At 33.1% G+C, this 27,913-nt stretch overlaps 1 protein-coding gene across 1 annotated transcript in view; it reads left to right on the top strand.

Annotated features, from left to right (window-relative positions):
- Positions 1–759: 759 nt before the first annotated feature.
- The window catches only part of LOC124537288 (putative phosphatidate phosphatase), a 105,157-nt gene continuing 78,003 nt past the window's right edge, over positions 760–27,913 (top strand). Inside the window, exon 1 of the mRNA XM_047114080.1 lies at positions 760–1,031. Within this exon, the coding sequence (XP_046970036.1) occupies positions 920–1,031 (112 nt within the window). The 5' untranslated portion in view covers positions 760–919. The remainder of the gene's footprint in view (positions 1,032–27,913) is intronic.

Genomic DNA, 27,913 nt, shown 5'->3' with positions numbered 1-27,913 from the left:
AAGGATTAAAACCTTCTTGTCACATTGGATCTCCATGGCTGTCATATTTAAAAAGGAAGGTGAGAATTAACCATGCGTAGTATAATTGTGCGTAGCTTAGAAATTTAACTGTGAAATGTAATCGATTCATATCAGTAACAGTTTACCTAGCTATATTTATAACTTTATTTCTTGTAAGAACAAGCTAACCACAACTTTATGCAGATAGATAATTGAATTATTTTGTGTAGGCTCTCTGGGTCATTAACTATACCATCACATGTACCTACAGTTAATTGTAACTTTACTATATCTTTTGACAAAGATAAAAAATGTATTTTAATTACACGGCTAACCGTCCCGGCTTCGCAAAGATAGAACAAGAAAAATAAAACGACTATATTGAAGGACAGATATACAAATAAAAAATATGATTTTTCTATGGGCCACGGTCTTGGATGGCCGACACAGAACAAATCACTAAAGGTTTTTTTTTCACAATTCGTTAAATAGCTGAGGACACAATTGAGGACGAACATTCACTTTTATTTATTAAGAATTGGTAGAAGATTACTCTATTAGTATTTATTATAACTATTTCGGTACTAGGTATTGATTTCAGCAAGTACGTTAATTTAAATTAAAAATAATATTAATAAAAAAAACTTAGAGATTTTAAGTTTTTTGTTATTTAAAATTTATATTTATGATTATTTTATTTTTGGTAAAATAGATGTGTACATAATTTTACAAATGCACCCGTCGTCGTTTCACGGATCATGGCGCAGTCGACGCGCGCATGCGCTCTGTGTTTGACGTGTGTTGAGTTGACATTCCGTGTATTCAGTTTTCTGCTTTGACGTTTCGTAACGTTTGTGTAACAGTTTTTTCAGTGGTTTATTTTAATTTATAACTTGCGTTGGTAATAATAAAAATCAAAATGGAAAGAAATGAACGCAAAGCGAACTCTCGTAATCATTCGATCACTATAGATCGGGATTCCAAATTTATTTTGCGAAAAGTTTTGCTGGATTTTACGATACTTTTTATAGGTAAGACTATATTTGATAATTTTTATAATTAATCATATGCCATAAATATTAGTTTTTTTGTTTTGTTTGTTTCATCAGGTAACAATTTGTATAGTTTGAATAATAAATGGTGTATAATTTACATTTACTCCGTAATCTTTGACATTGAACTCTCATTTCAAGGCTATGAAATAATGTATTGGAAAATATGTCATGTTGTCGTTTCCGACTGCCTAGTTGTTAAAAAACTAGAACGGAAGATTATCAACTTCCTCAACAGTTCTATTTTATGTTATCAGTACCGAAATACTTTTCGCACTTGCGATAAAATTGCATGCATAATTTGAGAGTTAAATATGTATATTTACTAAATATTTAAGCTACTTATATTAAAGCTATGACCTAAATTGTTACTAATAGAATAAACTGTTTTTAAGTAAGGATATTAATTTTTTTTAACATAAAAAAACAGCATATTATATTAATTGTTATGTAGTTAATTTTTATTAACTTAACTAATAGCATAATTAAAAAATATTATAAAAAAATTTATAGTACTTAAATAATGATTAATAAATTTGTCCATTAAAGTATTGTCATATAAAAACAAAAAAATATACGTACATCATTCATGTTGATAACATAGAAGTCCTTAATTTTGTTAATCTCGGTCATTTGATAAAGACAAATTGATAAGCTTCTAGTTAAACAAATTCTATAATAAGATATTCTACAATATTAATGTAAATATTTATGTGAAAAGATATATTTATTAAAATACACATATATTAAAATTAAATATTGAATAACATGAATTAAAACCATAAAAATTACAATGTGAAAAAATGTGTAAATGTTATCAATATATCATAATGTAATCAATTGGAATTAAATAATGGCCCATTTCTTTTAAATTAAATTTAATGATTTTAACAAAATAAATAATTTAACATAAAATTATTTGTTCCTTTAAACAGTTTTAACTATAGAGTTTCTTGATAGTTCTTTTTCATTCTAATCAACACTATAAATGTGCTTTATATTTAAGTAAAACTTGTAAAATGCTTCTTATAGCAAGTTGGAATGGTGGCAAAAGCAACGGCAAATTTTATTCCACGAAAAGTTTTTATATAAATTAAAAAAAGTTAGTCACTTGAAAGTTACTAAAATTTGATTACCTCATATTTAAAAAAATCTGTTGTAATGATTCAAATACTTTTTAATACAGCAGTTTACGAGAATTAATTTTTATATTGTTTAAAAAGTATTCGATTAGGTTCATTTCTTTTCTGTTAACATTGACATATATATTACATTTGAAACATTGTTTTACATATTAGTAACATTTAACGAATAACATACAAAGTTTATTCACATTAGTGCATTCGGTTCTCACTATGAACAGTGAATGCATTCATTTTCAAGTGTAACCATTCATCATTGACCGTCTCTCATTCAGTACTAAGAAACGTTGTGGGCATAATTTGATTATGCCATGTTTTAAATGAGTTTGATGTGTCAAATCGGTTAATTGTTTTTTTTTTAAATCTATTTTAAGGCAAGGGGCATTATAGTGACTTAACTTAGAGGAATTTTTAATTAAGTAACTATTATAAATACTAATTGTAAATTTCATTAGAAATAATTTAGGATTAGTAATGATATTTAAAAAAAAAACATTATAATTAAGTAATAGGCAGGTACTTAAGTTTAAAAATAAGGTTAATTAATAAAATGCTATGACTCATTTAAAACAATGACTAGTTCAATTCCTCCTGGTATATCATGTCTTAAATACATTATTAATGTCACAAAGGAGTCTGTATAACATTTAAAAAATATATCACATGTAAAATGATGGGCACAGCCTCGTCCGCGTAATGCCACTATCTACCATTAATTATAAGCAGTATATAAAGATTATGCCTTTTAATTTGAAATCCTCGATTAAAATTGACAGTCTCTATTCAACGTGCCAACTGGATGGTGAATAGAGATGGCTCAGATGCCTATCTTTGTTAAGACTAATTAAAAGTTGAATGATCTTTATCATTTCACTGATATTCTAGCTAGGATCTATGCAAGACACAAGACAAGATATGTGATTGGGTTATCACATATCCTAGCGCCAAACAATATACCTAACTTAATATTATTGTTTCGATTTGAAGGTTCCGTGAACCAATGTAACAGGCACCGGGGTCCTAATAATTTCGTTCCTAGGTCCTTGGCCGTATTAGCGATGTAAGGAATGCTTGTAATTTATTAACAGCGCTCATAATTAGGTATAGGTAATGATGAACACTTACCATCAGGCTCATTTACATATGTCGATGTATTAAGATATTTTTCCGATAAAGAGGATGAACTTAACTATATACAAAGTAATTCATGTTCCATATGACGTTCTGATCCCGAATTATTATGGGTTATATTCGATATAAATACTATTTTAAATAGATGCATACATCTACTAGAAATGCCTACAATTAGCTAATAAAACTTATTAATGAATATTATTTTGATCGTGATTAAACAAACGAATAAACTTTGCCTCTTTATTGTTTCTTAACGAACTATAGTCAATAATTTAATATTGTCCTTTTTTAGAATCAGCTAATTAATGTCAATGTAGTTGGATAGACACACTCCGGGCGCCTTCCAACGAATGTACTATTTTTGTACATCGGACGCAGTGACCAATTATTTTCGCGTTTATAATTAACATAGTAGGTACTAAAACCTATGGCAATAACTTGAATATGTATACATTTTTCATTTATGTATTCTATATTTTGCAAAACTGATCTTACTAATCAAAGATCTATTTTAATAATCGACTTATAAAATTGTCAGGCTGGCTCTGAGATGTATTGGCTGTATATGCAGACAAGACGGTCCCGTAGTAAAGGTGTACTTGCACAGTATAACTAGCTTAAATTTAAAACGATATTAAAAAGTTTTTTATGAAAAAATGAAAAATATATATATTTTAAACGTCAATTTAAATCTCGGGTCAGATGGGTGAAACGTACAGGATGTGAACGGTTGGTACAGTGAGCCGCCAAACAAAGTGGCAGGTAATTGCGATGCTGTCAAAACATCCGACGCTCGCGATCTGTCAGATTAACAGTATCCGTTAAAGAGGCCTTTATACGTTGGCATCACGGCAGGATGCTTTTGCTTTGTGAGAATGTAAAAAAGTTGGCACGATAAAATGACAGCTCCTTTGCCGCCAATTTCATGAAATGTCAGCTTTTCTCAATATTAAATTTAAGCGTGCATTTTTATAAGTAATAAATATTGAGCTCGTTAAGAAAGGTTTTTGAGAACATGAGAGCTGTCAAAATATCTCTTATATGGCTTAACGCGTTATCATTCAAAGATTCACTTAAAAGTAAAAGAAAGTACCTATACGAAAGAGTTTTTACAGGCAGCAAGATACTAATGATCAAAAAATATGAATTAATAAAAACTGATCTTTAGACTAAGATTCATTGGTTTTAAAATATTTCGATTGATAAACACATCAATATAAAATATTTAATCTGTAAATTTTATACACATGCGCTCTTATTTTTCCTCTGCATATTTCGGTTACCCCTTGTACCTACTTAAATCTTAAGTACCGAACTCGGGTTTAAGTGGCGAAGATATTGGGGACTAATGCGTGTTATCTTTATGTTACAAACATGTTGCCCACAACAATTAGCAGTAGTATGTGTCTTTAACCGACTCGCGGTTACCAAAGATTATAAAAACGGAGGAATCATAATTAAAAAAAAAAAACAAATAAAGCAATTTTAAATATAGAATCTAAATTCGTTGTTGATCTTGTTCGTAAAGAGAACAGAATAAGGCCTTGCTCTCCTTACAGTTCTCCACAAATGTTTTTACCTATATATATCTAAACATAATATTAAAAATACGAATGTAACTCTTTACGCTGTCACGGCTATACCACAACAAAAAAAACGTATTACTTTTTTATACTTTTATCATGTGGCCATAACAGGCGATTTTGCAGGCGATTACTACTATGTTTCCAATTTCATTATGTGTCATGTGTAGTTTAGGTATGTAAAAGAATAATAATGTCCATTCAGATGTTATTTTAAATAGGAAGCTCGTAAGAGTACACATTCCCATGTCTCGGAAAGAACATAAAGAATAAGGTCCCATATCTGGAAACTTCGGTGGTCTTAAGTTTCATTAATGTCATTTTTTATTTAAAAAATAATATCGTAAATTATATCGTTATTTGATGTGTGAGTTAACAAATGGCAATAATTATTAACAAACGCGCGATAACCTCTGAGTAATGTGATTAAATTTGTCGCTAACTATTTACTACATATATGTATAGTGGGTACATATATATATATCTCGAAACAACAATTATATGGGTAAAGGTCAGGTGGGTCAAGGATACATTTCAATCGTAAAAATAATAAACAATAAATAAAATAAATATTGGACAACATTACATACATTACTCTGATCCCAATGTAAGTACCTAAAGCACTTGTGTTATGGAAAATCAGATGTAATGACGGTTCCACAAACACCCAGACCCAAGACAACATAGAAAACTAATGAACTTTTTCTACATTGCCGGGAATCGAAGCCGAGACCTCGGAGTGGCGTACCCATGAAACAGGTATACACACTACTCGACCACGATCTCCGTGGTCGAGTAGTGTGTAAAAGTTATTTCTTTTTTGTTAATTACGTCATTATTACACAATTATTCTAGTTCACAACTATTCACGTTCAGTGGGTTTGAAAGGCTAATCAAATAGTCGATTATCTAACAGCTGTTATCATTAACAACATTAAACTTAATCAGGTGGTAGAAACGTTTAAGTTAACTTTATCTAATCTTACTTAACCTATTTTACTTTAATTGTTCAACTAGCTGTGATTAACTTACAATACGTAAATGTCTGTATATTGGTATTATAATGGTTTCTTGGTGGCAGAATTGGTGCAAGCTCATCTGGGTAGATTCAGTGCCGTATATAGCCTTTTCTGTGCCCTGAGCTTCTATAACTGCGCCTATTTAAGCAGACCGTTTGCCTAATTTACTGTCTCACTCACTAAAACTTAAACGCAAGTTAAACTATAAACACTAAACACAAATACGCTCGTGCGCTGTCAAAAAAATGAGCGCGATGTATGTTTTTAAGGATACTAGCATGTAAGTACTAACGGAATCGAGTACTAGAAGCTTAAGCTAGAAAGTTAACAAGAGCAAAACGAAAAAACAATAGTCCTGCTCAGTCTATCTATTCTTGCGCCCCCGAGAGTCTACGCCCTGTTCCTGGGTACCGGTGGTACTTACGCTTCTGGGTAGTTGTACCAACTCATCATGTGTTCTAGAGGCAAACCTTAATATCTTTATGTTTTGGTTTAAATTCTAACTGAGTCGGTGTAAATACAGGCACGAGATACATATCTTTATTCCCAAGGTTGGCGGCGCATTGGCCATGTAAGGCCAATGTCTGAGGGCGTGCCGTATATCATCTCGGAATACAAATATCATTTAATTAGCGAATACTAGTAACTTGATTTAACACCTTTAAAACCGGTCGGTAAAATTATTTTGAAGCTTAGATTTTTTATTATTAAATATTTCATATTTAATTACTTAATCTCAAGGCATACGTTCCGAATAATTTACTAGATTATAGTGTTACTCGTTCTTTGCTAAGTAATTAGCAATTATGAATTAAGGTTATTAATTCAGACGAAGAATTCGTAATTCAAAATTTCGAATATCGAATTCTTCGTTATAAATCTTTTTAAATTTCACGAAATGAGGTTAGAAAATAGTTTTTATTAAAATAAATAAAATTCCGTTTTAATAATGAACGGTACTTATGCGTCGCATCTGTTTTATAATCTTTGCCATCGTAAGATCGGGACTTAAGTTCCCACGTGTTCTTCACACATCGCCGTCAATATTTGTGCGCACTATCAGTGACTGTATCCGTACCACTTGATGCAATGTGTGATTAGCATTCAAAAGACACGTATTGTATAATAAGGCTTAAGGATATGTTATGAGATGGTCGTGATGGCCCAGTGGTTAGAACGCGTGTATCTTAACCGATGATAGCGGGTTCAGACCCAAGCAACACTGAATATTCATGTGCTTAATTTATGCGTTTAATTCATCTCGTGCTTGACGGTGAAGCAAAACATCATGAGGAAACCTGCATGTGTCTAATTTCATAGGAATTGGACTTGTATTGGAACAGCGTGGTGGAATATGTTCCCAACCTTCTCCTCAAAAGGAGAGGAGGCGTAAACCCAGCAGTGGGAAATTTACAGGCTGTTGTTGTTGTATATATTATGAAATTAAAAAAAAAACGTGTCCTTTTTTTAAACATCGTTGAGAAGTGATGTTACTTTTCCTTCGGATTATTTAGTGAGCAGTTATTAATTAGTAGGCGTGTTAGATGATGTAATACAGCATAAGGTCGACCATTCGGTTATTTGAAAAAAAAAAAACTATCACAGTACATTTAGTATTCTAAAGGACAGGGTCATGCCCATTATAGGGCGCCCAACGGTCGGTCAACACGAGGTTGTCATTAATTTAACCCTCAGAACAGTTACTTTGATGGAAGTGGTATATGCCTTTGTTTTATTCATAATATTTTTGACCAACTTTCATTAGTTGATTGCAGAGGTAACTGACATACAGTTTGTTTCATTTATGTAATAGACTTTCCACGGAAAAAATAGCTAAAAATGTTGTCATCACGACACGAAACATTGATGATATTTCGTGTCACGATAACACGACTCGAACAAATTGATGATTATTGAAATTATTTATAATAATATCAAAGAAATCCATTGATAGAAACACAAAGTATTATATAATTTATATAATGATTATCACTACACATTGTAAAACAAAGTACCCCGGCTGTGTCTGCCTGTATGTTTACGATACACAACTACTGAGCGGATTTTCATGCGGTTTTCACTAATGGATAGAGAGATTCATAAGGAAGGTTAGGTATATAATTTATTAAGGTTTCTGTGTTAATTAGTTGAAATATAACAACAATTATTAATCATGACAGAAAAAAGCAACAAACATTTATAAATAAAAGGTAAAAATATAAAAAAAAAACTTATGTCCACCCGTGCTTAGCCAAGACGGGCCGCTAGTTGTTATATTTAGCATTTGTGTCAGTTTTACCCCTAAAGTGCGCGATGAAATATTTCACACCACAATACAAAACAATGTGAATCATAATCATTCGATTTAATTGTAATTTAAATGTCTTTAATTGTTATTTTATCGTTATAGACAGTGTGAAATAAATATATTTTAATAACATCAAGTTTCCAACTTCGCGTAGTAAATTAATCATCTATATGACAAGATAAACACATGACACTTAGCACTCAATAAATTAGAGGCCACACAGTCTTAATATAATTAATAAAAGCAGTACTTTGTATATAATCGTAATAGAAAACAAAAAGGAATGATAAAATTAACTGTCAATAAATTTAGTATCGAGTAAGTAAGAGCAAGTGTGATATGTGTAGGTCTACACGACACAGACTTGGCACACACTTTTGTCATACATCTGTTCAGACATACAAGTCTGGATAAAAAGGTCTATCGACAAATTGTGTATACGGACTTTGCATTGCTTCGGGTATTGCATTATTTTTTCTGTAAATTTTTTATTAATTAGTGATTATTCACTCATCAACTATTTTGCTCCAAATAATACGTATACTAAATGTATACGTTCCTTTTTCAATACATCATCTTCATCATCATCATCCAATCATAACCAAAACATCCAATACACCGACTTTTAATTGTGCTGCTAAATGTTAAGACAAATTCAATAGAAGTCTATGCGAAGTGTCGTTTGGACCTACCATTAGGTTTTTTTCTACATTTACTAATACACCGTAATATATCAACTAGAACTATAGAGCTATTCTGTATGAACTGATTTTAATCTCAGTTATCTTCGATATTACACATCAGAATTGCCTATCACGGTAAGTCGATTTTTAATTTATAACGTGAGACACGAATCTAGCTAGGAGCCTCTTAACCTAATAAAATAATGATGATTCAAATATTCATCGAAAAAGGTTTTATTTAATTTAAATTTAGAATATTGAAAAGCTTTCTTACAGATCATACAAGACGAATCATTAGACATTACATTTAAGTTTCTTGATTATATATCCATTGGAATATGTAACCAATGTCACTTCCATTTCGCCTCTGTTCTAAGTTTTCAACGGTTGCTTCTCTTTGAATAAATTATTAATTTATGTATAGCGTACGGTGTTCACAGGCGAATGGTTACCTTGAGTGTTTAATTTAGTCTCCTGACGTTTGTGTTTTGTCATTTCAATCAGAAGTTAAATTGAGAACGCTTTTGATATTAATGACTAATGTTGATATGAAAGATTAAGAAAAGCAATGTTGTACTCATCCTTTTTTACACCACGCTGGTCGAATGAAGAAAAAAATGTGATAATGACTACTTACTATCATTTTAATTAATATTGATTGCACATAAATGAGTTAGTCGGCCCCAGGAAATTACGAATAGCGAAAAACTAATTGTTATGACATTAAATATCCCGCTGAGTTTCTTGCGTCAGTTTTTCTCGAGATGTCTAAATTGATGTTAAATCATTGGCAATAATAGCGAGTGTAACGCCTCTATATATATAAAGATTTTCAACGTTTGATTTGTCTATCAATGATGCAAAATTTCAATATCTCATTATCCATAACAGATCCCTTTAGACTGTTTTCGTATGTAATCCTAATACGCGGTTTCTTGGTGAGAATACAAATATTATTAGTAAATCTATAAGAAATAAGAGTCCCGATGTATATAACCATGTTAAATAATGTTTCATATTTAAAACTACCACTAAACGTTTTTTCGGCCAAGTGTCAGTTAAATATATCTTGATTATGTAATTCTCGTAATATAATCCCTATGTTCAAAATAATGCAAACTTCCACCCTTCCCCCAAACCCCAGAGCAACTAGCATTTTTGCAAATATATTTCTTTGCGTTTATATGTATGCGTTTTTTGGAATTATAAATTAATAGCATTCAATGATCTACATCAAAAACGATTAATGAGAGCACTCAATTAATTTTATCCGGCGACATAGATTATATCAATAGCCTTACTATTGGTTTAATACTAATAGCGCAGTGTTAAGTAATTCTTGGTGCAGTAATTGCCGCTCTAAATAGTTTAGCTGATATAAAACGACAGCGTTTGCTTGAAACTGTTTCGTTTGCGTTATCTGAATTCCTATCGAATAAGCGCAAATCGTTATAGTTATTATTGCTTATGTTTTAATTTCCTGGGTTATGCGTTTCTGTTAAGTAAATAGCGGAAATTTGTTTAACGTCATTGTTATAATATTTTTCTTATGCTACCTTTTTGCCATCCTCTATTAAAGTGTTGTAAAGTATTTACTTTTTCAGTACATCAATACTATTTACTGTACACAGAGCTATAATAAATATAAATAAATTACTACCGAATCAAAATCAAATACTTTATGAACTTTATAGTCTGGACGCCATTTTGGTATTTTAATGACGTCACAAGAAATTTAGCCTACTTTCATTAAACGATATGGCACATATCAAAAACGATTTCAATCATTATGACGAATACTATTTAGACTAAAATACTGCACATAGTTATCAGGTAACGACTAAAAATAATGAAAGTGATTATTTCATACCGGAAAATAAACTCTCCAATACAGTATCACAATGGGAAGTATTATTTTCAATTGATACAGGCGGAGGTCTAAACGATGTCATCCTGCCGGTACGTGGGCTTAATGCTATCTAGACCGACGGCCAATTAAGTAAGGTGACGACAAATTTGATGTACGGATAATGTTATTTTATAGTGGAATATCCGTTATAGAGATAATAGGAAATAAAACACCCATTCTAAATTTAAATTTTATATTAAATTCGAACGCGCATTTAAAAATATTTGGTGTAGCCAAATATTTTGTATTGTCAAAAGTTTTTTTTTTTAATATTGTCATAATAAAAAGAAATGATTTAAAAATAGAATGCCTTTAAGTTCGTTTACTTTTTCAAGCTGGCGCCATAAATGCGCTTCGATAAATATATGTGAATGTGTTAAGTATTTGTAAGTTACGAAACGCGGAACTCAATGCATTCTATAAAAATTATCAAAAGTTCTTTGATATCATCTCGTAAGACAAATGGACCACCTACGGGTTTACATTTGTATGTTGATTACTTGATTACGGGCGATGGATTTCGACAAATCAATTTGTGTTTATAAATGATTTGGTAATAACAATACTTCGAATTGTTGAAACTTTCGAAATAAGAACACACACGTATATCAACAATATGCTTGAACGAATCGTGTGAGATCTCTATCATTATAATTTATATTTTTTAAATTACAGAATATAATGTAAGGTCGACTAATCATGCTCTTTCGCAGAAAAAAGGTTTTACTATTAAGACGTTACTTAATCTAATATAAGAATTAATTCCAATGAATCTTAAAACTTCCTGACATTGAGTCGTTTTCAATTTTTTAATATGAATATTGTGCTTTCGTTAAACTTATATATGGCTCTTAAATTGTATAAAACTTCTACTACTTCTAGTCTTTTTATAAATCTTCAAGTTCCAATTTGTTTTACAAACCCAACTCACCCTTTGAGGCTATGACAGTAACAATATTTAAAGAATGATGTACATAAATGAGATTTAAGTACAATCAGTTTTGTATTATGTTGGTTGGCTAAGTCAAATTGTTATGTTAATCATATCAGATATTCTACCGCCAAAAAGCAATACTAAGTATAGTTCTGTTTGAAGGGTGAGCGAGACCGCTCACCTCTCGGAACAGAAGAGCTAAGATAACTGTCTAGCTATCTTAGCTCCCAAGGTTGGTGGCGTATTGGTGATGTAAAGATTGTTTAAGATCTCTTACCTCGCCAATGTCTAAAGAAGTAAAAAAGAAATAAGATTCCTATATCTTCAAAATTGTTGGGCTGCAGTTTCTAGTTATAGTAGAGTCTATGGGTAAGTATAATTTAGAACGATGCTTAAATCACCAGTTACATGCAAACTAGCTTCACGCCGTGTTGTCGATACCATACTTAACATGACTAACCGTGCATTGTTCCTGTACTCCTCGCAGTACTTTTCACTGCACTTTGCTAGATTGGCCTTAATGGTATTGGATTGGATTGCAGAGGAAGCGACGAAATTATAACGTCCGCGACGGTCTAATTGTATAGAACAATTCTGTCGGCTATATTCGGATATAACTACTTCAAAATTAGCTCAAACACTTGGTTACGATCCATTGGTGAAGCTTCTATACAATTTCGCTTTATCACCCTATTTTCGATGACTTCTGAAATCGAGTTTTTCTAGCAAAACTAATAACATATGTTCAGGCCCGCCGCTAGCTGTTTTGTCGCCGGCGTGCAATACCTATTATGCCGCCCTTTTTTTCGCTGCAAAAACGCATACCACTATTCCTCCACATGAGTTGGGGGCGGGGTGTATACCTGCTAAAAAACCAACGTTAGCGACCCACTCTGTCTTTTTGGAGGATGTTACGAAATCTTTTGTGCATACTACTGTGACGTCCTAACGGTAGGCTCACCTCTGCGGAGTTCCACTACCTAGGGAGTTCTCAGGGTACAGAAACCCTTAACCCCGGGACACTTATGGCGGGAGGAGAAGACATCCATAGCGAAGACCCCTTCTACTGGTCTTCTTCGGCGAAGCGGGTCAGCAGCACTATTCCCACGGTCCCGTAAGATAAGAACCTTGTTACGAGCATTAAGGGAGTCCAACCAAATAGGTGTATTTTCCGTCCAAGTACAGAATCAGCAAACAAATCCCATACCATTGCATCAAGGTGTGAGACGAGGGGACGTTATTTCCCCCAAATTGTTTACTAATTCAGTGGAGGATATGTTCAAGACGCTGAACTGGAAAGGACATGGCATCAACATCAATGGCGAATACATCTCTCACTTAAGATTTGCAGACGCTTGCTGATTCTTCTATGCGTATCGGCCTACGGATGAACTTGGATAAAACCAAGGTCATGTTCAATGAACATGTTCTACCGGAACCGATTGCGATACACGGTACCGTCCTCGAAGTTGTTCAAAAATATATCTACCATGGGCAGACTTTGCGATTAGGTAGAAACAACCTTGAGGACGACGTGAATAGAAGAATTCAGCTGGGTTGGGCAGCGTTTGGAAAATTACGACGAATCTTTACAGCGTCGATCCCACAGTGCCTTAAGACGATAGTCTTCAAATTAAATAAAATTTATTTATTTACAATAAATAAAAAATACAATGCCACAGAGCGCACGCAGGCAAGGTGTTTGGTTTAGGAGGTCCTCCTACGTTGGCATTGATGAGCTTTAAGCTGAGTTGCACGAAGCTCCGTCCGTCCCTGATCCTTCATATGTGTCTGCGCCTTAATTGCCGTCTCTTGGAGGGCGGTAGACGCTCCTCGAGGAGACCTCAGCAAGGAACGTGGATTAGGAGGCCCTCCGTTTTAGTTAGAGAAACCATCAAGACCAGCATCTCGATTCGATCCACCGTGAGCGATACTCCGACTTTAGGGCCGCCATCTGAAAGGTTCGCCCCGTCACCGTGACACAACACACCCAACCCGGGCGAGGTCGGTGCCCGCAGGAGCCAGTCAAACCAACTTCAAACGCCGGGCAAGTCGTCCATCGCCCCCTCCCAAAGGATCACCTGATCCCTGAGGTATGCCCCAACGGCCTTCTGAGATAGGAAGGCAACTCGTGATATCGAAATGGTCCTATGGTCTCGAAAGGAAGACAGCGAGCTTGAAGTCTAGCGAATATCTGCTGATGTTAAGTAAAAATATAAAGTATAAAACGCCAAAGTGTATAAATGTAAAATATAAAAAAGGCATGGGCCTATGAGCCCGTGGATGCCGTAAATTAAATTAAGAAAAAAAGAAAGGAAGACTATTGAAGTCGTTCGCCACGTCCGGTGATACCGTTAGGACTACGTTCCCTTGGACCACCGCCTCCATTGACCGGGTCTACAGGGTGTTTTAGGGCATCGATGGTTGAATGACCCGCCCTTTTCCCCGGAAATAGCTCTCCGATCAGTCGCAGGAGATCTGGGGGTAGTTATTCCGTAACAGGAGCGCCGTATGTTCGGTGCTTCCCTCGCAAACCACGATAGGGGCGCCTGTTTGCTCTCTGTTTACTTAACGCCTTTTCTAACTCTTTTTTCAACTGACGATGTGCTGCCCACAGGTGTACCTCTAAGTTTGCCTTGAGCACGTTGCGCCTGCGATAGCGAACGTATGCCCTCCGCGCCCGGTTTAACGGTGCCCGTAGCTCTGCTATTTCGAGCGACCACCAATATAACTTACGGCGTGATACCCTTCAAGCCGCCCTACTACAAGTAACGGATACCTAATCTACCGATTGATAAGGAAGCTAAAGGGGATACTCCTAACTTCGACAGTATTGTTTTTCATAGGATAACAGACGACGGACTTTTAACTTTACTGAGTGCGATATTTTTCGATGCTTTGAATAATTTATTTTACTTAAGGATTTGTGGGAATTATAATAATGACTTGAATTAGGTACGTGATGTATTGCTCAATTTGCCGCCCCCTGGACGTGCCGCCCGCGTGCCGTGCACGCGTCGCACCCCCGCTTACGGCGGCCCTGCATATGTTGTAACAAGTATTTACATATGACGTTTCTAATGCTCTAATGCGATACTAAATTTAACCGAACTATTAGTTTTATATAATATGTAATTAGCGACCTCCCCGACTTTAGACGTGTGCATTTTATTTATTAAAAAAAGATGTCCTTCATATAATTATAGAACTTAAGAATAATGTAGCTTCCTACGAATGAATGATTTGGAAAATTGGTTCATTAGTTTCGGATATTACTTCCTACATTCAAACAAACCAAATTGACCTCCTGATAATATACATACTATGTAATATATTTGTATCTTGTTTTCAATCAGAGATTTTCATTTTTAATAATTATAAACCAAATCGAATATAATCTGGATTTTAAACTTACCTAATATGTATATAGGTACATATATGATAAAAATTGTATCTGAAATAATTATCTACTCGAAACGATCAATAGAAATTTGTCTGTCACTTTAGATTTTAGAAGTGTTCCTTGATTGATTTCTCCATATATTTCAATGAAGGTACAGCTCTAATAACGTCAAATCAACAAGCGATAAAAATGACTGATCAGTACATCGTCTTAATTATTCGGGTGTACTATCACGACCAATAAATCAACTTCAGTTTTTATCACCGTCTAATAAAATAAAAAGCTCGTAGGCCGTGTTCCTCGGAGACGATAATAATGAATGCCTTCGTAGATTTATGACTTCTTAATATGCCACACCTACACGTTTGTATTTATCTTGATCTAACTTAATGACGTTTAAAGTGTAGCTTATACTAAGTGAAGAAATAGTTGAAGAATTATATTATATTTGGTAACGATTATTATTTTTTCATAGAAAATTAAGTAATATTATTTCGATTAAAACCATTATAATTAGCCGGTTAAAAAAACTGTTTTTCTAAATTAATTATATGAACGCATTATAGAGCTAAGTTGTTAAATGCAATTTATAACGTACGTATATTATAAATGCGGAAGTAATTCTGTCTGTTACGCTTCCTCGGCTAAACGACTGAATCGATTTTGATGAAATTCGAAACGAAGCAATATTGAAGCCCAGGGACTTAATTTTTTGCTCGTGCTTTTCATTGTGATCATTAATCATTTTCTATTAGTTTTTTTTTTAATATTTTATTCGACCTTATAAAAGTGATAACGTATCGTTATACTTCTTTTTCTACCCGTGCTCCAAACTATTTAGGGTTGGCTTAGCATGTCTTTTCCTTCCATTCTCCTCTATACATACTCATATCTCTACCAATACACTACATCCATGTCTTTTTAGGTCGTCCTCTTCCCCCCTCCTTCATCATCACTCTTTTAGTTACGTATAATGATAATTAATAAGACGTGAGAAAATGAAAGACAAATATTTCGTCGTAAATAAATAGTCGTACAATTAGATTAAGATTATATTCAACTCACTTATAATCATCAATTTCCTTGCATTCAAATTGGATAAGACAATGGTATCAGGATCACATAAATCTCTCCTGAACAGACGTGCCCATTGTCAAGCCGAGGAACACATTATTCTATATCATATGAATGCTATGGCCGCGGCATCACTGTAATTAATTATAGGTGAGGTTTATCTCCGAGCCGCCTCCGTAGGCGTACTTTATTAATTGTCTACAGGCTTAAAGCGAGAAAGGATAGACCAACGGCTCGGGCGTTGTTTTACGTGGATTTTAGAGGTTGTTTTAAATCAACGTATTTATGACGTTCCTTACTAATTATTTGCCTAAAAGTAGTAACAACCAAGTTTCTTAACGATTCTTTTTAACAAAAAGGCATATTTCAATAAAAAAAGGACCTCATTTAATTGTATTGTATCGTATATTCGTTGGTTAAGTGTAGCGCGGTGATCGATGGCAATGACTTAATAATAATCATCAAAGGGTATCAAAAAATCTTAAACTTTCAAATATGAGATAAGCTATGACAGTACGAGTACTTATGAGGCCTTAGACTACTAGGTTAAAATAAATTGATCCGACAACCATCGCTACCTGTGAGCTCGTGACATGTAGAAACTCATAGCCGTTATAATTTATGAAAGTAGTTCATATATTTTCTTTCTAACAAAAATATATTATACCGAACAGCATTAAACTATACTGTTCATATATTTAAACCCGATACATTCGGACCATATATTAATATTAGTAATAAACAACTAGTCAAACCATATTTGGATTACTTATATATTTAATAATCGTTTTAATTTAGATTACCATTGCTTATCTCTGAGTCACGTTCGTGTGTAACTATATATGGGACATGCATTATAAGGATCATTGAATTTATTACAAAATGCCTCCAACTGCTCGTTTACTAAATTAGAATTGAATTACTTAAGGCATGCTTTCAACGAGAGCAATATTTCTCAGTTCAGAGGGCAAAATATGGTCCATGGAACTGGATCGAAAATGTTTGTGCTTTTACTTCTAAGTTGTAATTATATTTAAATTTAGCTGATATTGATATCATCGAATATAAATTAGAACAGTTGAATGTAACGACATCTCGATGTACCATTGCAAGTACACCACTAAAAAAGTTATCGACAATTTTATTGATTTTGTTGATTTTTAAAATTCGAATTCATATGTATGTACATATAGTGCGTGCCACAAAATCCTATTTGACCGACGAATTTTGTTGTTTAAAGTACTTTAGTACAAGTACAAGCGTAAGGTTTGGTTTATTTCTGTATGCGTGTCACCTGAGTGTACGCCGTGAAACTGAGTACAAGAAACACACGGTCATGTAGTACCCATTTCGCATATGACAGAAATAAAACTAACTTTACCTGTTACATTTACATGATATGATTTTGTCTGCAGAGAAGATTTATAACATAATAAGTTCTTCTTTGGTCATTTCAATGTTAGTTCAAGTTTCTTGGCTTAAAATGACTACTAAAAACAACAGAAATTCTTGTCGCTACGTTGATATATACACTCTAATTAAAATACATTAAAAAAGCTTAACAGTAATAGACGTTTTTCCTTGTTTACATTGAACCTATTTATAGCGTAAGTATGCTTTAATTTAATCAAGTATTTTTAAAAACTTCAAGATGATGCAATCGTAAATGACTTCATCTGCGTGCGGCGAATCTCAAAAAGGTTTGGTCAAACTTATATACTACACAATAATAGTTGAATGTTACCATATAGAGAATCATATAATAATTTATGGCAAGTCCTAATTTCCTCGCGATATTTTCTTCAACACCGTATCGAAGACTTATAAGAAATGAGGTGGTTGAAATCTTTATTTCTTTAATGTTGGTATCTCTGACTAAACTTTTATGACGATTATCTTTTTTCATGTTCAGAAATAAAATAGAAACAAACTATCGCATTTATAATATTAGTAAGGATAGTAATGAAATCATGATAATTACAATACTTTACTTTTTTTCATCAACCACGTGTCGTGTTTCCTGTCACGAATCATTAAAACGGCTCTCTACCCAATTACCATCACGTTGATGATTGTATTGATAGTGTATCACGTATCTAAATATCACGAATAAATACTATTAAAATTAAGCTGTTTACATTAGTATTAGGATTATAACTGTGCTTGGTTTGGTCTGTTGCCACTAATTATGGATGTTGTTTGGAAGGCATAGAAAAGATGGGATGGTATTTTTGAAGATGGAGATAATCCGGCGAAGCACTTTTGGTGTGCTTAATTTGTATTGATAATTCATCACGGCCTCAGCGTGAATGAAAACAATAATAATGTTTTCCAAATTATAATCCGTATTGAATTAGTGTTTTTGTGGTTTAAGCTCCAGATCTTACATAAGCCCAACAGTAGGATATTTACTCTCCGTTACTTTTTATGGAATGTAAATATGTTAACAATATGTTTATGTCTGAGCACATATACAATTAATCATGCGTTAAATCTTATCTTCAATCCATCTTAATTTTCGACCTAACGGGTTACTGGCAAAAATATTTATCAGGCCATATTGGTAATCTTTTTAAATGTATTGATCTTGCTAATTTAGAATAATATCTAGAACTTACATATAGCCGTTTTAGTGTGAATGACCTAGAAGTAGACGATTTAATGTCTCCTTAGAACCGCTAGAAGAGATGGAAGATTTACGACGAGTTAACTGTTGCGTGAATGGATTTGGTTTTGATGTTCTATTCGATATATGAGCGTTGGCTGTCATGTGGAAGCCATGCTTTGGTTCCAAATGCGTATATTAATAGTGTTTTCTATATAATGGAATACTTACTTGCAATTTGGCTGTAAGTCGGTGTCACTCCAGCCACAAAAGACATGCCATCATTTTTTATAGGGTCACTTATTAACGATGTCAGGGATGCTTAATATTTCTTACAATGTTAATGACTATTCAATGCGTTGGTCGTATATGATAACATATGTATCCAAGAATGTATGTCCAGTGTCCACTAAAAACCTTCCCTTTTATTTTTATTACGTAATTGTCTAAAGAGGCTACTTACAAAGAGTATTTTAGTTTTTATGTACGCAAGTTAGTCGATAAGGAAGGTGTACAATTATATAATACATAAATATTTTATATTTAATATACTTATTTAAGATTGTGTACTAGACTAAAAAAAAATATATTTTTTATAGCGTTGGTTGATAAGGTAAAATCAAAAACATCAAGACAATATAACGAAAGCGTGTGCAAATCTTAGTTAATTTTTCGTTCTTATTCTCGTTCATTTTCACATTACGTTCATTCATTCGAAGCGATACATAAACTTTTACAATTACGTTAAACAATTGTCAGATAACAATGTTTATTAACGTGTATTATAATTATCGTTTCAGCCGGCGCGATTGTTCAATAGTTTGATTAATTGTTCTTATACTCGTAATGGAGTGATTACAATGCCATCTGAGACGCATGCTACTCTTTTTATGACGGCGCCAGCGTTGTTAATAAGTCTGCGGTGACTTCAAATATTTCTTTGATACTGGAGTTACATACATCAAAAGAAATGACATTTTAATTTATTAATTTATGTTAACAAATCAGGTAATCGCTTTATTAAGATTGGATTAAAGTTTTTGGTGAGGATATATGCTTGTTTATGTTATTCTTAAGTGATCACATTATTTATATTATAAATGCAAAAGTGAGTCTGTTACAAGCGTAACTCGCTCGCATGGCTCGCGCGCCATCTACTCAACCATATATGTTAGATTTCAATAATGTCATCTTATTTAATGTCTATTCAAGGTCAATTGTTTAATTATCATATATATAAGTTACGATAACGCAACGTTGTAACGTTTAAATTAAACGTTGCGTTATAGAACCACGTCCAAATATTTCTAGAGTTCCCAACGCAATGATGACTTTTAAAAATCAAATCGAATTGGTGCAAGTTTGAACAGATATTTTCTCTAAACAACCAAAAGTATATCGAGCGCGTCTCTTCGCGTGACTTCTTGACTTGTTCTACTTGCGTATATCCATAAATCATGTCTTTTTTTACTATAAATGAAACGTCATTATGAACAAGTACCGTACGTCATGTTTAACGAATGTAGGATAGCCTCCTTCGTATCGTTTCGGTAGAAGCCGTTCCATAGCTGTTGTTTGTTATCTTTACTATTTTCCCTCTAGTTATAATGTTTAATAATGTTGTGTCAAACTTGGATAGGTAAGTGTAATGACAGTGAAGTTTGAAGACGTAGTTTAGTTTTACGTGTGTGATTCGTTACTGATGCAGTTTGACATCTGTCATATGCAGAAATAAATCGTAATTTATCCTTTTTAACCGACTTCTAAAAAAAGGAGGAGGATTATGTTTAAATACTAGCTGTGGCCGGGACCTTGTACGCGTTTGATTTAACAAAAAAAAATATTGTTGTCGAAGTTACTCACTATTATATAAGTCATCTGCCAGTGAAAGTCCCGTCAAAATCGGTCCAGCCGTTCCAAAGATTGGCCGGAACAAACAGACAGAAAATGTTATTATGGTATTGAGTAAAAAAGGGTATTTTAGTATTACAGACACTCCAATCTTATATGTGTAGATGATCCATTTAGGTTTCTCGAACATATCTTTTTGCACTTCAAATTAGGGAACAGTGTAAGTTTCATTAAAATAAGTCTAGTAATTTCAAAGATATGTATTTTGAGTTTATTTGCTGTTTATAATTTTGAAGCCGGTTTATTTTATTTATTAAATTATTTTTATAAGTATAGTTGTAAAACCTTTTTTCTCATTAACTCTTTTTTTAGTCTATAATTTTATGTGAATTTTATTATTGCGATGAAATTGCCATTATTATCTATAAATAATGATACCGTAATTGTATATGACTGTGTGTCTTAGATCTATCATAAAGATATGAGTGACACGAGATTTATTCGGAGAGTTTGTTGACCTTAAACCTCTGTTTTTGAATTTTATCTTTGTATGTCTATAATGGCTAAGTCATAAAAACGAATTTGACGAGATTTGGTATGAAGCAAGCTGAAAGCTAAGTTATATTTAAATGTAGACTACTAAGAATATCAATATGATATATATTTTATATGGCTCATAAGATGTGGGCGATAAATGCGATTATTATTGTAATCAAAACAGTTGTCACATTTTTGCAGTGTGGGTTTGGTCTGCATAAGTTTTTGCTTTTATTACGTTGGTTTCGCCTAAATCGCCCAGTGGTTAGAATACGTGCACTCTAACCGATGATTTCGGGTTCAAGCCCAGGCCAACACCACTATATATATGTGCTTAATTTGTGTTTATAATTCATCTCGTGCTCGGTGGTGAAGGAAAAAACATCGTGAGGAAACCTGCATGTGTCTAATTTCATTGAAATTTTGCCACACGTGCATTCTACCAACCCGCATTGGAACAGCGTTTTGGAATATGTTCCAAGCCATCTTTTTAATGGGAAAGAGGCCATTAGCCCAGCAATGGGAAATTTACAGGTTACGTTACTTTTTTTTTTGTTTTTCACCTAAAACCAACGAGTATACCCCGAACCTTTATTAATAAGATAGATGTACCATGAAATTAAACGACATCTTACGAGGTGCGATTGATAACTAGTGAACTAATTTTAGTGATAATAACCCAACAAATAATACCTTGTTTGAATAGACAACACTTGAGATGAATAAAGAATTTGTAAAGTACAAAAGTAAAGTAACAGTCTGTAAATGTTCCTCCAAGTAATTACTCTTCCTTTCATGAGGTTATGAGTGTATTCCAACACGCTGCTCCAATGCGGGTTATGGATACACACGTTTTTTTACGATGTTTTCCAAAAACGAAATGAATTAAAAACACAAATTAATCACATGAAACAGTGCTCAAATACAAGCGTCTTTGTTTAAAGTCTCAACTATTTGTTAAGATGTACACGTTCTAACCACTGGTACACTACGGCTCTCATGCGTAATACAAACTCGAGCTGTCAGATTATTCTAATACGTGTTTAGTATAAACACAATAGGGATTTACGGATGAGATGATGGTTAGGCAAGTTTTGCTCTTAGCATTCCCAAAAACTAGCCATTGTCTTCGCTCATTGCTATTAAAATTTATGTTAAAGATGTTTATGCTGGCTTGTTTTAAGCCTCATTTACATTGACAGATTTTGAATGGATTATCAAACGGGGAGTGTTCTTAATATATATGTACATACGTACCGTTATAACATATACCGTAAACAAATAAATAAATAAATATGAGACAACATCACATACACTACTCTGATCCCAATTTTAAAAGCACTTGAGCTATGGAAAATCACGAATAACGACGGTACCACAAACACCCAGACCAAAGACAACGTACATCGACTCGGCCGGGAATCGAACCCGGGACCTCGGAGTGGCGTACACATAAAAACCGGTGTACACACATCAAATACATGATTGTAGCATTAATTGTATAATAATAATAATAGTTTATTGGTTTTTTTTAAACGACAAAACACTTTCACGTTAACAAGTATTTAACAATAAATTAATTTTACTTACGATGCTGCCAGTGTAAACTGTCTGTTTAGTTTTTATACGAATGTGTTTTTTAAAGCGTGTTATTTATGATTACATTTTAAAGTGACGTTTGTCAATTATATAAAGTTTTCTATTAAATTACTATTCCGCTATAACAGTTATAACAGCATGGAGCATACGTCACCAAATTTAACGTGACGTATACATTTCGAGGCGAGATGACCCAGTGGTTAGAACGTGTGCATCTTAACCGATGATTGTGAGTTCAAACCCAGGCAAGCACCACTGAATATTCACATTCTTAATTTGTGTTTATAATTCATCTAGCGCTCGGCGGTCAAAGAAAACATCGTGAGGACACCTCAATGTGTCTTATTTCATAGAAATTCAGCCACATGTATTCCACCAACTCGCATTGGAACAGTACAGTGGAATATGTTCCAAAACTTCTCCTTAAAGGGAGAGAATTTTACAGGCTGCTGTTTTTGTTCTTATTGTTATAGATTTCAATGTCACATTTGTTGACGTAAATATTACAAGTAGTTAAAGTTTATATTACTGAAGAGCTGCTATTTGTTTTACGAAGTATTCATAAATGTCTTGCTTGTATTTATTCTTAATATCGTTAAATAGAAATAGCGCAGTCCACGCGACTCTCATGCTATAAAACTCATCTCGTATCTATTAATAGATTGTAACAAGGATATACCATAGGATTATATACCCCAAAACAAATGTATCGACGACTTCCATCCTGCAGCGGGGTCATTGTGCGTTCGACTCCATTAAATGACCATACCCTACTACGTGTGGCGATGGCGATAACCATTGAAGTTTTATTTTTTCTTCGGGACGAAAAAATCCTAATGAACACGTTTCTTTTTTACACATAGAAGTAAGTCATTCAATTAAAACAATTACAAAAGGTTTAAAATTCTCTGGATTATTAATATGTTTATTATAATTCATCATAATTTCACCATGACATATGTGGAAAAAGCACGTAAAAATATCAAAAATGTATATATAATAACGTTTACATGTTACTGTATAGTATTATATTGAGTATTACATAAATAAATATCTGCAGTCTTTAAATATTGCTTGCCAATATAATAAATACGACTTAATAGAAAATTCACATACATTAAATAGATTTAAGACTCAAACAATATAAAATATTTATATTCTGAAACAAAAATTTACATTAAAAAGTAAACATCTGTACGTTGTACAAAGCATCATGTCGACGAGTGAAAATATCTTATAACACCTAAATTAAGTAATAGCATGTAATACAATAAAAAAAATATGCATGGAAAACCAATCGAATATGTCTGTTTTAAATATATCATGAAATATAATATAAAGCGCCTTCCATTAGTTCCTATCGCCATGGTTTACGTAATAGGTCACTCGGATCTGTATACAGCGGGTCCATTCATGCAGTAATGGTTGTTTTTATTTCAACTTCCATACACGAGTTAAGTGCAACCCTAAACTTATTGTACACCACTTCGATTCGACATTTCGTTTTTCATTTCACTGTAATTATAATACGGAGATCATTATCTTTTTAGCAATTCGTCTCGGATTTTACAATATAAATTGTTATGTAATATGTCAGATCGAAGAATAAACATAAAAAACATACTTGATTTTTTTTTCGTCTAGTTAAGTTGAAATTCTCGGCTTTTCTCTACGATACTATGTATATATGTATTAGACACATAAACCTGCCTTTAGAATCATTTCATCATTAATCAATGATCATCATCATCATCAATGATGAAAACCGCATTGGAATACGCTGCGTAATTTAAATATCTAAGCGTATAGACTTAGCGATTTGTTCTATACTCTGCAGAGATATCATTAATAAAAATTGTAATAAACAGCGAGATAGAAAAGATATGAGTGAAATGATTTCGTATCAAGAAAACAGACACTTGTCGACAGCCTAATGTTGGTTGGTTGGTTGTTGGACGAGCATAGGGCCCACCTAAGGTACCTAAGTGGTCACCATCACCCATAGATAATGACGCTGTAAGAAATATTAACTATTCCTTACATCGTCAATGTGCCACCAACCTTGGGAACTAAGATGTTACGTCCATGTGCCTGTAGTTACACTGGCTCACTCTCCCTTCAAACCGGAACACAACGATACTGAATACTGTTATTTGGCGGTAGAATAACTGATGAGTGGGTGGTACTTACCCAGACGGGCTTGCACAAAGTCCTACCACCAAGTAAAGATTGGTGACATAAGAAATATTAACTTCTCGTCACACCGTTATTATGCAGCTAAATCTGATCGAACTAAACTCAGACTAAGCGCCGCTATACATAAATATACTAAGATGTTACGTCTATAGAGCTCATTTAAATGTGCTTTAATATGATTGACTCAATTAATCTTTCAATCGAAATACAGCTCTACATTGCATTACAATTTGACGGTATTTTCATTGATGAATATGTTTACACAAATGACTACACCTATTAAAATATATCTCATAACTTTTAAAGATATATGGAACTTTTAAATATGCTTATGTATTTAAAGGAGTATATGAATATATTGCACAATATTAATATTTTTTAGAATTATTTATGTATGGAATATCTATTTCTTTTTAAGACTATGCTGGTTAATGTTATCGCTCATAACGCATAATTCCAATTTTAAATATTTGGAAATGTTCTGTTATCATGATTGTTAATGAAATTGATAAAATTGCGGTTTCTTTGAACAGATTTTCTCGAAAATATTTACCAATTTGATTCGTCGAATCACAATGATCAGTTTTTTTAGTGTTTATAAATTTACAATTTATTAGAGATTAAATATTCCGAACAACGTATCTGCGGTATTCCGTTTAGCGGAGGTCTAAGTTCAGATACGATAATAATAATGTCGTGGTGTGATATTTGCCATTTTTTTAGCTAGCTCACGCTTTATATTATTATATTACAAATAAAACACATTTTAATTTCATTTATATATATGTAAATAAGGAAGAAATGATTGCAGTTCTATTCTATTTTTGAATATAATTTCTCTTAAAAATGTTGCCTTTAACTTTGATCATGAAATTAATTAATACAATCACAATTTTAGCTTTTAGTATATAATCCATTAGCCTAAAATCTTCATCTTTTCATCTAAACTTAATAGCTCTCTGTCTGTTACGCATTCATGGCTTAACCACTGAACTAAATACTAAATAACTGGTATGAATCAACTGAGAACCCCATGGAATACGCTAGGTGTCCTAAAATCTATGACACCCCCTGTAACAAAGGCAATACTAGTCGAGGCTGAATACTAGTTATATATTTAAATATAGAACACCTATGTTGCTGCTTAGTAAAAAGACCAATATGACATATTTATACATGGCTCAGATGTGGGCGATAAATACGATTCTTATTGTAATCAAACAATCGTCATGTTTTTCGCAGCGTGGGTTGTGTCTGCATAATATTTTTTTCATTTACTGTGTAGGCGTGGCCTGTCATAAAACCTAACGTACACTACATGATACAAAGCAAATGTATGATTTTATAGTTCTATATTGTTAAGAACATAATCGTCACTTGTCATTTAAAAAACAATCAACTATTTTTATACTCATTAAAAAAATAACGATTTATTTGTTCTTCTTTTCCGGATTTACGTATTACTAATTTATGGAACTATCCGAATCAATGGTAAAGTAAAGAAGTAAAAAGAAGTAAAAAGAAGTAACTACCTGCAATCTTTCCACTGCTGGGCTAAACCTTGCCACAACACTGGCATTCCAACGGCTGATTTTTATTGGATATAATTGTTTTCCTTCATCGCCGAGCTAGATGAGTTATCTTCTGAAATTGAATACAGTAAAACTCACTCGTTCCCAACCCACGCAGGTTTGAACCCGCAATCATCGGTTACTATGTACGCGTTAGCTTAGTATAGGTTATTTTGTCCGTCTCAATGGTAAATATCACAATAGGTAAGTTGGCTGAATAAGAATATATTGTTAAACATTACTAATCTCCTTTCTACAACGGAACATCAATTACGTCGGAATATAAACGTAATCATTATCTATATTCTAAGATGCAGCTCTAAAACAGGTTTTGAATGCGTTTAGTATTTCATACTAAATTATCATCGAGTCGTTGACCTCACTTTGGCAACTACTGAAATTTAACATTACACAATATTCCTATGAATATGTATGAACTGTTATTTAAAATATAACTTTAATTGTATAACATTATGACATATTTTAGAATGTTGATAATGTTCTTACTTTGTTTAACACACTTTCATGTTTGTTGTGGTCTTAAATCCGCTGCTATCAGTTGTTTTATCAGTTTTTACACCTTTCGAGTTATAAATTCCTCTTTGTAGTTAACCTTAAGATAGTGGCTATTTAAATAACGATTTCTTATCGAGTAGTGTTTTGAATCATTAACGATTTTGTATCGTTTTCAAAATCGATTATATTTGTGGTTGTGGTTGAATGTGGATTTGTGTTTATTTTCTTTTTTTAAATTTAGAATCACGTACGTGTATCGATTAATTGATTGTTTGACAAATCGTTGTTTCATGTAAAGCGAGTTTGCGAGTAATTATATTTTCTTGTCTGTTTGTGGTCCAGCGATTTTGTCCAAATTAAACTTGTATTACACATGTACTAAACTTAAGAGTTCAACTATCTTTAGTAAGACTTAAAGGCGTCATGATATTATATTGTTCATGAATATTTAAAGACCAACCCGTGAAAAAAACTTACTAACGTGTACTGTGTGGTTACTATAACCGTTTTATCACCCTAACCAAAATAATAAGGAAAGCCGAATAAGTCTATCGTGTTTAATCAAACTTTTGGCTACGCGAATCAATTAATAATATCGATGGAAGCTATAAATACATAGACATTATGTATTTATAGCTTCGAGATGGCCCAGTGGTTAGAACGCGTGCATCTTAACCGATGATTGCGGGTTCAAACCCAGGCAAGTACCGCTGATTCATGTGCTTAATTTGTCTTTATAATTCATCTCGTGCTCAGCGGTGAAGGAAAACATTGTGAGGAAACCTGCATGTGACAAA

Source organism: Vanessa cardui, chromosome 18 (genome assembly GCF_905220365.1).
Source record: "Vanessa cardui chromosome 18, ilVanCard2.1, whole genome shotgun sequence".
NCBI lineage: Eukaryota > Metazoa > Arthropoda > Insecta > Lepidoptera > Nymphalidae > Vanessa > Vanessa cardui.
Note: the sequence above shows the minus strand (reverse complement) of the source record. Positions and strands in the feature narration are given on the sequence as shown.